Genomic DNA, 10,765 nt, shown 5'->3' with positions numbered 1-10,765 from the left:
TTAGGAAAGGAAAAGCCTGGCCATATCCATGGTCTAGGCCTTGTTCCAAATCCAAAACAAGTTTTTGATGCCTCGACATCAAGCCGTATGAAGCATCTAAATGTAACCACTTTGGATGAAACATCCAGTGAAGATGTAGTATCACTTAGACTTGAATTGGAAAAACTTCAAAAGCATGTACAGAAGCAAGATGATACTATACTAGATTTGCAACATACTGTGGAGCGACAGAAAAGGCAACATGTAAATCCAAATAACCTTATTTCTAACTCACTAAAGATTGCATGGACTTAGCATTTTTATGTCCTAATGTTTTTATGCTATTACAGGGCTATCCAGATGCTCCTTTATCGCCACCAACAGATGTTCGTCCTGCTATGAAACGACAAGTATGTATCTCTATGAAAATATATAAGTTTACTACTGTACTTGCTCGTACAATCCAGCATCGCCATGAGCTTATTTTAAAAAAATGATGATGCAAATGTCTTTGATTCGGATAAGTTCATACCATAGTAAAATTACTCTTCGTCTGCAAAATAGCAATCCTACTCTACAACTCCCAGTGGATCTGAACCAAAATTCTCAAACCAAAGTTCTACCCTCAACTGATCTAAACCGTCTGGACAGCAGCCTCATAAACTGAATCAGTCTCAGCAAGCTCCTTCTTCAGTTGTGCAATCCTCGCCTGGATCTCATCTTTAATGGCTGCATCTGCTATGAGGGTTGTTGTAGTCTGATATATCGTGACTTTCCTTGCTGTGCCAAGTTGTTCCTCTGTAGCATTTTCAACCAACAAACCCTGAGTTGTTACCAAGCCCAAGTTTCTGATGGTAGTCTGCTGGCAGAGTATCATTATGCTTCAGTTTAAACTACCATGCACCTTGAAATAGTGAGAAGTAAACTAATGAGCCCTTGGACTGAGAAGCCAATCAGAAAATTATATGCGGATAGATTATATCCTCAGATTACTATTATAAGTACTGTTGTTTGGTGATTTGACCAAACACATGACATAATTCCTCTGATAGTTGGCTGTTCTCTGAAAGTAGCACATCTGTAGACATGAACACCTCCTCTAATACTGCATTATAGGATCAGAGTTTGTGTTCCCTATATAGTTAGATAGTGTTCTCTGTTCAGTTTTTTCTCGTCGAGCAAAACAAGAAAATAATGCAAAAAAATAAAAAAAAATACATGTCTGACGTGATAACCAACTACACCACCCAGACTTTCTGTTAAAATAGTTTTTTTCAGATTTAACTAAAGTCTGTTGTTTCACAACTATCAATTTATGTATGGTTTATGTCATTTTGTAAAATGATTTAAAAGGAAAACTTCATGCATGCATGTTTGAACCCCTGTAACCCCACGATGCTTTCTTAATAGTAGTAGGGATTTCAAAACAAAGGGCCGCAATAACCAAATTGTTTAGCATAAGAATATAATCTTAACTGTAATCTAAGTTTGAGGAAACCATTTAGGTATTCTAGCAATCACTTGCCAGGAGTTCTATTAATGTTCAACTAGAACCATAGCGATAGATTGGTTCCTTGTTGGTGGGGTCCACTTCGATCTGGAAGCTGGAGCCCTTAGCATCTTCATGATGACCTTCATCTCACCGTACTGGTGTCAACTGTGTTGAGATCAAGGGTTGAGACAGGAGAGGGGAAGAAGGAGCGAGTAGGGCGAGTTCTTTTCAGTCTCCTATTTTGGCCCAAGTAGAAGTGTGCTTTAGCGAGTTGGGTCTTGGAGTTTGGTGAATTTATATGTACCCACTGCTGTTTATGGAAGGTGTCCAAATCAGTCAGGTTGTGATGTTGTAGACAACATGGAAGCTGTAGCTGGATCTGGAATCAGAATCTTTCTCTAGCATGTCAAATTATTAAAATAAGTGGTGTCAGGTGTGAATCTAAGACAATTGCAGTAGGACATGAGATGGGTAGCCAGGCAATGTCCTCATATTATCCTAGCTGATAAATAAAGAGAAGCCATCCCCTTACAATCTCTACTGCCGATTGTAAGAAAGTAAGGTTGATTTACTCCTTATATCTATAAACTTTATTGCTACCAGTTTCTTATCTAGAGAGCTGAAATAACCAGAGAAGGGGTGTCGATAGCATCCTTTTATTCATGAATAACCTGAAACATCCTGATTGATGTAAGTGCACACAAGAACGATTGTTTCTCTTGCAGAGTGTCACTTCTATTGAAATCTTCAATATTTAGGGTTTAGGACATAAGCTGTTTTTATGTCCTAATGTTTTTATGCTATTACAGGGCTATCTAGATGCTCCTTTATCGCCACCAGCAGATGTTCGTCCTGCTATGAAACGACAAGTATGTATCTCTATGAAAATATATAAGTTTACTGATTTTTTTTGCACATATATCTGAATCTTATATATATATATATATATATATATATATATATATATATATATATATATATATATATATATATATATTTCCCTATAACAACGAATTTATTGTCAACTTCGTAGTGAAGATTCTAGTATGTTTGGTGAACGGAATAACACAATGGTATGAATGCATTACCATGAATTCCATCCTAGTTTTAAAATTTTCAAGCTGTCATTTATGCAATAACTCTACAGGAGGATGAAAACGAAGATGATGAGTACGAGGAACTGCACTCACACTACAAATGTTCTAAAATTCAGGATAAGGTTAGTACATTATGAGTACGAGGAACTGCAATCATAGATTTACTCCACCCTAAGGCCATGCTGAAGCAATCATATTTCTGTCCATGTTAGAAATCTAGTTTATATGATAGTGTATACATGCTGAAAGTAGCAGCAAGCATCAGATTTCCTAAACTACGTTCCATAGTAGTTCACTGATGTGTGTTCTTTAAATGCAGAGCAAGCCACCACAGTCATGACGTGAAGCACTCCATGCTAGTAGAGTTTGTGCATCAATAAAGGTAAAACCAACATTACTAATGCAACCAAGGTGATCAATGTGGTCCTTTTGAAACTCAGTGTAGTCTACACGTCTCGGAAATCCTCTAATTATGCACCAAATAAGAACCATCAAGTAACTATTTATTAGTAAAAATTCTTATGCATCCTGCATATTTATAGCTACTTGCTAACCACTAACATCCAAAATTCACTTGTAGGTTTCCACAGATATTTTCTTAAAGAGCACAAGATATCCAAACAGGAAGGTTGCCTTAGGCAGAGTACTTAGCCAGGACCCCAAAACCAAAGTTGGAGATGTTGCTTTAGGCAAAGAATTTTGGATGGTGCGTGTTAGTCTGGTATCTGTGCGCGATGAACCACTAATAAGGCCATATAACAACTTCAAGGTTCTTGGACAAGTAGGCAATAATCCAATTGCATGGCCTTCAAGTTGTGTAAGTTCATCACTTCACTTAACAAGAGATTATTCTCCTCATTATTGCATTTGGTTAAAGTATTCTAATTCCTTTTGTAGATTGAAAAGGTTAACTGATAACATGGGATGAATAATAGCGCCGGGATTGCTAAGGTATTTAATTGGCCCCATAACTACTCTATATCTCCCATGAACACAGACATCAAGTTTGAGCTAATAGGTTAGGAGACATCAGTGTGTTAGATGTACATATATAAATTTGGGCAGGGACATTCATATGGGAAGCCTTGAAATGAAGTTTTCTGAAGGTTTATCATTCTTTTAGTCCATTTTCCTTCTTGTGTGCTATAATAGAATTTAAAGATACATCAGGGAAGGGACCCAATGTAAAGATGCTAGTGATTGCAGGCCCTGCTCTTGTGACTACAAAAGATGTTGGTGATGCAGTTACCCTTTTGCAGATTTTATCTGGTTGCACTTTTAACAGCAGCCAGCTTGTCTTGACATCTCGCATGGGATACCAATCCGTAAATTAAACAATATTGCAAGAACTGAGTAATAAACACTACCCACATGTTATATCTGCGATAGAATAAAGAGCAAAATGTCTAGGTGTTTATACTGGTACCAATGATCTTGCATCAAAACTGTATAACTTTAAACATGACCCTGAACAACTGGTTTCTTTAAATGATTCAACAGACTAGTTGAGTGATGTGGGGGAGGGTACACCAATAAAAAAGTGACCCTAGAAACATGGATGACGAGTATGGTGGTGTAATAGTGAATTCTAAGATTGATTCTTTGCTTGATCCAAAGGACCAGGTAACCTTGTCAATCATACTCTCTAAATCATATTATCTACATACTCGAAGGATTGTAATCTTTGTCATTGCCATCTTCATTTCCTTGTGCTTGATCAAGCCAAGAATTTTCTGTAGTTTATCATCCCATGGTAACAATGCTTAGTTTTAACACCACAGGTTGTGTGGCCGAAGTTGGAGCTGTGAGGACTCATAGAGCAGAGAAGAGTTGTTCTCAGGTCTGTTTATTCCTTTCCAAGTTTCCATCACTTATTTTGTCATAAGATGCTGGAACAATTTTATATGTGATTCAGTTTTTGAGTTTATCGCCAGATTTAACCATCAGTTTAAGTTATAATTGATGCATTGGTATGGGTAATTTTCTCCTTTTATTTTCATGTGCTTTCTAGGGATCGGTTTTCTGCAGTAATACAAACTGAGGCTACTATTTTTTCACCTTATAAATCCACCATCGTGGCTGGAAATAAATCCAAAATTCCCGATACCACATACATTGTATGAAATATAAAAAATGAAATGAATGATTTAAGAAGCAAGTTCGAGCAAACTATTTGTTGATGTGCTATAATATTTTTCATTTTCCCTTCTTTGAAAGGTGATATTTGCACATCACTTCTCTACTTTCATTACTTATTTCTTTCATTTGGTTATATATATATATATATATATATATATATATATATATATATATATATATATATATATTAACCTATTATATTTTTTGGGCTTCGTTTTTTCAGTTATGAACTTGGAACACTATGAAGATGCAAGGGCTTACTGCATATGGATATTTGTTTTATTTGGATCTAGATTACGGATGACTATGAGTCATATGTAAATATGTTTTTATCGTACCACTCAAACATATATTATATATGAAACTATGGATCAACTTCTTGTAATGCAATTATTGATTTTTTATATTATTTTTTCTTCTTTGCCATGTGTGTGGGGATGATTCTAGAAATATCAAATGTGCATTGTTCAACATGTTATACTCTTAACCTCAAAATAAAATATTCAAATATTTATTTATTGGTTTATTGTTTGCAACACATAAAAATGTTGCCACAACATGAATCTAAACGTTGTAGCATCCTATGATGACGAGATAGTCACGGGCGGCACCAACACATGTAAGCGTTGTTGTATCTTATAAAAATCTGTTGCAGTTTACCAACACTTATTTATATGACTTACCAACGTATGCTCTGGTTCTATTGGCAAATTAACATGGATTTTTGACATTTGTAAAGAACATGCTGCGAATTATAATTGCAAACATAATACCAATTCTTCTCTACTCCGAGCAAAGCTTTTTGTTCCAGATGTATGCATTGACTTTCTTCTTGTACAATTTATCCTATTGGCCTCACTTAAATCCTACGAAACAAAGAGTATATAGGAACAAAAGTAAATTAGATGGTTCATCAGATAAATAACGAAATGATTATCATGACTATAGTAATGTACCTGTGCTTTAGGGGTCATCCAATTATTGACAAGCGCAACCCACTGATCAGCTAATACACCATCAGGAGCATTACTATTATTAGCATCCTGACTCTTATGTGGGTCAAAATAAATGGATTTCAAATTGGACTTGTGTTGCCTCCATCTCTCTCCAATTGGTCGCAGCACCCATGTTTCCATGCGGGCAGGGTAAAGAAATCTCTTCTGCATAACAATTGGAAAAGAATTGTGAAAGTGTACTATTACTACATGGCAACTGAAAAAATGTGAAAGTTTACCTTTACTTGATTAAGAATGGCCTCCTTATTGATTTGTTTATGGTTCCTATCTTTCTTTCCTATAAGTAGTCTCCAATCCTTGAAGCTTAAGCTACACAAGGAGCCATTCTTAGCAACCATGCCAAGGAATTTTGCAAGGACTCCTGCCTCTTCTCCGATAGGCTGATTCAGCTCATTACAATTAACTACAACCCTATGGCCTCTTGGAATGTTCCAAACATTAATAAGTTTTGTCTTCCCACGCCTTTTAACCTCTTTAACCTCATCAGCGCCATCAAGTTGGTCCTCTCCATTTATGTTATTTGACATAGTTATGTCTCCAAAAAAACAATGTTCAGTAGTGAGAATGACATATGCAAGTATCCATAAAGACAAGGTGCGATATTACAAGTAATGTGTGCATACCTTGGGACTCATTATCGCTTCTGCTATCTAAATGGTCTTCTTTATTACTTATGTTTTGTTCAGATGATGCAACATTTTTTTGGGGACTTTTCTCTCCAATATGGTCCTCAGACAAGTACTCATCATGGCTACGAGTAATGCGTTGTTTCCCACCCCGTGCCATTACCAGTTAGCACTGCACAATGACCTAAATTAAAAACAAGTAGGGAAGGAAAATACTAACAGTCCATATGTATTTGCAGACCAATCAATGACAATAATTTGGTCGTCTAAGAATCATATGATGCAAGGAAATTTTATACCAACAGTGAAAGACTAATGTCCAGTAAACAGATTTGATGTGGGAGGGTAGCTTTGTTTGTGTGGAGAAATTTGAGAAATAGAGGAATGGATTTGCTTCTGCAGTAAACTGAAGAAGTTCAGGGCAGTTAAGTGCAGACTGAAAACACCAGAAATATTTTCTCTTCACTAGTTTTTCTAGGGAGTTCTGGTGTGTAATATGCTAAAGAAGATCTGTGTTAAAGGGGGGTTCATTTGCCACAGTTTCATGACACTCGAAATAAGTCTAAAAGAAAAAGGGGCTGAGCAGAGAAGGTTCAGCCAAGTAATGAAGTTCACGTTATTAGAAGAAAAATCTGCAGAAGACTTTTTGGTCACTGCCGTGTTTCACTTTTGTGTAAAGGAAGAGATAGGGATGCGGTGAATTGTTGGGGCGGTACAGACTTTAACCAGTACCGAAATATCCGACGCGGATGGAGGCCGCCGGCTATCAGATTTGGATGGAGGGTGTCGGCGTGGACGGAGTACTCCAGCGCGGATGGAGGCCACCGGCAGTCAAATTTGGATGGAGGGTGCCGGCGTGGATGGAGGTCGTCACCTGTCTGCTGCGGATGGAGGCTGCCGACGCGGATGGAGGCCGCCGGCTGTACGATCGACTCCAGCGCGGATGGAGCCCCCTAGACGGATGGAGAGCACTGGCCGCCCTCTCTTAGTTGTGCCCCTCGCGGATGAAGGAGAAGTGGTGGGGAGGTCTACAGGAAATGAAACATATGAAGTTTGCTATGTCTATGGAGAGTGGGCCCACTGCGAAAAGAACCGTAGGGATCCAAAACAACAGAGGGAAATATAGTCTGTCAGTAAAATAAATTGGAGGGAAATAAAATAATTGGAGGGAAACAGAAAAATAATACCTTAATTATTTAATTAATTCAATATGGTTTTCAAATATTTTGCCAAAAACTGATTGTGTAATTCAAAATACCTGTATTATTAAATTTTAACCATAATACAGGGAAGATTTGTTACACAATTACAATATTAATGTACATTTCAATTGATACCGTCGCACAATAAATTGATGAAACACTTGAAGCAGATCAAGCAGGGCCTTCCTGGCTTTTCAGGGGCCCAGTGCGAAATTCGATATAGAAGCCTCATCCAACAACTTTTTTTCGATATATAGAATCACCAAGCCATTTAACCTCTCTTGAGTTATTGTTGACCATAAATAGTTCATAAAAATTTTAATTTTAAAAAGCTTCTCTCTACCGAAGCAACCATCACATGTATAGTTTATAATACTCTCTCTATATCAAAATAAAATTTGTTTTGCTTCTTTAGTGGATTTATCATCGCTGTCACAACCCAACCAAGCTATCGGGCATTAGCACTGAGATCCCTGTCTTTTTGCTTATTCACAAACTCAAGTCTACGATAGTGACTCCGGCGACCCTAAGCCGGGCACGAGGTTGCGCGCTCACGACAAGCCCACGCAGGTTATCTCCGGCAAGGATTTGCATTCTTAAACGTCACCCGAGCCCGGCCCGACCTAAGCCGTAAGCGAATCGGATTCAAATATTCTAGACTGCCCAGATCACAGCGACGACAGACATTGGGATCCTGGTAGGGTAACCGGAAGAGTTTGAATACGGTAGCGTGCAATTCAGAAATACAGAAAGCCTCACTGGCGTACAAAAGTCATGGTGCTCACCTAAACTTGTCTGGAGAAACCGTGAGCAGCTCGGTTGACGATGGGGTGGTCCACAATGGTGTTTTGTGATGACGGACAAGTGTTCTGAACAAACCATACCGGTAAGGACCAAACAACCGGTTCAGTGCGCTTCACATGTAAGTATAGATACTAGAACACTTCATAGAAACCGTGAAATCGCACCATGTTATCCTTACCACGGGAAGGTACGTAAAAGATGTGGAAGGGTGGTCACCACTGCCAGCTCCAGCTCGGTATTCTGGCCATCCCGGTGCAATAGAGGGCTAAACAGGGTTTGAGAGATTACCCAAAGATGTTCACTATATGCATGGTTCTCCAAGTTGTCAGCTGCATCTTCAGTAAAAAAAGGCTGCACCAGATTCAGCCTCCCTTTTCTCCTATTTCTCCATAAGAACAGAGCTACCCTCCCACATCAAACTTATTCACTGAACGTTGATCTTACAATTTGTTGTAAACTTCCAGAGTCAATATCTTACAGGTTTCGAGTTATGGAGCCCCAAAGTGAGGCATATCACACAGAAACCATAATTTCAGTTTACTGAACTGAACCCATAATTGCAGACTGTCAAGGCAACTTTGAGGGTATTTAACTACTTATTTTACATGGTACCAAGTTAATCATTGTTAAGTAAACTTGTACACCAATATGTACTCTTCAGCTTTTATATAAAGGTCCCAGTTCCAAACTGTCCAGAACAGCCACCATATAATTCCAAACTGTCTAGAACAGTCTGAAATTCTGGGTTCAGTTTTCAGTAGACTGAAACTATGGTCCCTGTGTGATGTGCCTCACTTTGGGGCTCTATAACTCGCAATTTATGTGGTATGGACTCTGGAAGTTTACAACAAAGTGAAAGACTAATGTCCAGTAAACAGGTTTGATGTGGGAGGGTAACTTTGTTTGTGTGGAGAAATTTGAGAAATAGAGGAATGGATTTTCTTCTGCAGTAAACTGAAGAAGTTCAGGGCAGTTAAGTGCAGACTGCAAAACACCAGAAATATTTTCTCTTCACTAGTTTTTCTAGGGAGTTCTGTTGTTTAATATGCTAAAGAAGATATGTGTTAGGCCAAAATTAGCCCAAAAGTGGAATTTAAAATCTAGCCATATTTTTCCAAAAATCAAAATACCAAAGTTGTAGAGTGTTTCAAATTAAACAACTTTCATGTGTGAAGATTTTCATGTTTTTGAGAGACATTTGGAGTAATTTGCAGATTTCAGATTTGGTACAGTTTTGGTGCAGCTGAAAATAGTTTGGTTTGCTTGTTTTTGGGCCCCTGTAACTTTTGATCTGTGGGCTTTTGGCAAAAGGTTATTATAGAAAACTTGTAGAGTAATTATAGGAGAACAACTTTTATTAAGTATGGTAGCCCTAAAACCATATGCAACTGAGTGAAAAAGTGGTCCAAAGTGGGGTTGGTCGGTTTCAAAAATTTCAGACTTGGTGCAGTTTACTAAAACTGAATTTGGTTCAGATAGCTGAATCTGAATTTTTGTATTTTTACCCCACTTTGAAGCACTATAACTCTTGGGCCCCTGTAACTTGTGATCTGTGCGCTTTTGGCCTTGAAATGTTCTGGCAATGTGAAAGGCCATACAAAGGTGAGTAAGTCTCTTGAAGTGATTATGTCTTGGGGTTGAACCGAAGTTGGAGAAATAAGCCCCAAAATGTCCACTGTCAGGTGTCGTTTCTGTTAACTGAAACCAGTTTTTAGTGTTGTGCTCACCATTTTTTGGACCTGATAACTCTTGATCCTTGCACCCTTGGTTTTGGGCAAGTGAGTCAAGTTGATAGTGCTATGGTCGGAGGACATGTTTGTCTAACTGTATTGACTTGGTACCATTGAAATTGTGGAGCCAGATGAGGGATAAAATTATGGGTTCAGTCGAGCTAATGTGGCTGGGGTTCAGAAAACAGAAAAATATCTGTAAAAAAAAATCCCTGACCACAACTCCCTCCAGGTGATTCTAGACCGGTTGTAGATAAGAACAACTTGTACACAAAGAAATGGGGGTAACGTGGGAGGCATTTTACTGCATAGAAGCTGAAATTTTTTCAGTTTAGCCTCATCTCAATTGGTGACTCTGCTACCTATCGGATGTCTTCCTGGCCAACATGCAGCAACTGGTTTCTGACTCGCCCTCCTTTTCCTCAGCATGTAGCTAATAATCCTTGGAGTTTCCTTTCTCTTGAAGACATGTTTTTTGCAAATAATTAGAGATATGACAAATGTTTTAATAAGTGAAACACAATGACAATAAGATAAAATAAATATTTTAATAAATAAAACGATACAAAGTGGACTAAAAGACTTTGTATTGTTATCAATTCCCCCCACTTTACACATTTTTTGCGCAATTTAGCATCCCCAACTACAATGCTTTAGTTAAAAATAAAAGGCACAATTGC

At 38.0% G+C, this 10,765-nt stretch overlaps 2 protein-coding genes and 2 long non-coding RNA genes across 4 annotated transcripts; 3 read left to right on the top strand and 1 right to left on the bottom strand.

Moving 5' to 3' along the window:
• On the top strand, positions 1-2,397 carry LOC103646767 (uncharacterized). Its single transcript, XM_020548944.1, has 3 exons — positions 1-243; positions 330-389; positions 2,281-2,397. The coding sequence occupies exons 1-3, from the start codon at positions 88-90 to the stop codon at positions 2,395-2,397; spliced, it is 333 nt and encodes a 110-aa protein (XP_020404533.1). The 5' UTR covers positions 1-87.
• Positions 2,398-2,477: 80 nt separating this feature from the next.
• LOC103646766 (uncharacterized) lies at positions 2,478-2,905 on the top strand. Its single transcript, XR_562430.2, has 3 exons — positions 2,478-2,544; positions 2,619-2,690; positions 2,888-2,905. It is a non-coding gene; the product is annotated as an uncharacterized lncRNA (long non-coding RNA).
• Positions 2,906-2,912: 7 nt separating this feature from the next.
• On the top strand, positions 2,913-5,121 carry LOC118476336 (uncharacterized). Its single transcript, XR_004856291.1, has 5 exons — positions 2,913-2,950; positions 3,149-3,385; positions 3,466-3,519; positions 4,069-4,408; positions 4,931-5,121. It is a non-coding gene; the product is annotated as an uncharacterized lncRNA (long non-coding RNA).
• Positions 5,122-5,339: 218 nt separating this feature from the next.
• Positions 5,340-7,373, bottom strand: LOC103646764 (uncharacterized). Its single transcript, XM_008671437.3, has 5 exons — positions 7,224-7,373; positions 6,347-6,521; positions 5,942-6,258; positions 5,664-5,867; positions 5,340-5,573 (listed from the first exon to the last, which is right to left on the bottom strand). Exons 2-5 carry the CDS (start codon positions 6,507-6,509, stop codon positions 5,460-5,462), a joined length of 798 nt encoding a protein of 265 aa, XP_008669659.2. The 5' UTR covers positions 6,510-6,521; positions 7,224-7,373; the 3' UTR covers positions 5,340-5,459.
• Between the last annotated feature and the right edge of the window lie 3,392 nt (positions 7,374-10,765).

Source organism: Zea mays, chromosome 2 (genome assembly GCF_902167145.1).
Source record: "Zea mays cultivar B73 chromosome 2, Zm-B73-REFERENCE-NAM-5.0, whole genome shotgun sequence".
NCBI lineage: Eukaryota > Viridiplantae > Streptophyta > Magnoliopsida > Poales > Poaceae > Zea > Zea mays.
Note: the sequence above shows the minus strand (reverse complement) of the source record. Positions and strands in the feature narration are given on the sequence as shown.

Bases quoted from the DNA above. Each gene is read 5' to 3' on its own strand.
- LOC103646767 (XM_020548944.1), top strand. From the start codon at position 88: ATGAAGCATCTAAATGTAACCACTTTGGATGAAACATCCAGTGAAGAT. The intron at 244-329 runs GTAAATCCAAAT...ATGCTATTACAG, and splicing joins AGCGACAGAAAAGGCAACAT to GGCTATCCAGATGCTCCTTT. The intron at 390-2,280 runs GTATGTATCTCT...ATGCTATTACAG, and splicing joins GTCCTGCTATGAAACGACAA to GGCTATCTAGATGCTCCTTT.
- LOC103646764 (XM_008671437.3), bottom strand. From the start codon at position 6,509: ATGGCACGGGGTGGGAAACAACGCATTACTCGTAGCCATGATGAGTAC. The intron at 6,259-6,346 runs GTATGCACACAT...GTTTTTTTGGAG, and splicing joins AAGCGATAATGAGTCCCAAG to ACATAACTATGTCAAATAAC. The intron at 5,868-5,941 runs GTAAACTTTCAC...ATTGTTATGCAG, and splicing joins CCATTCTTAATCAAGTAAAG to AAGAGATTTCTTTACCCTGC.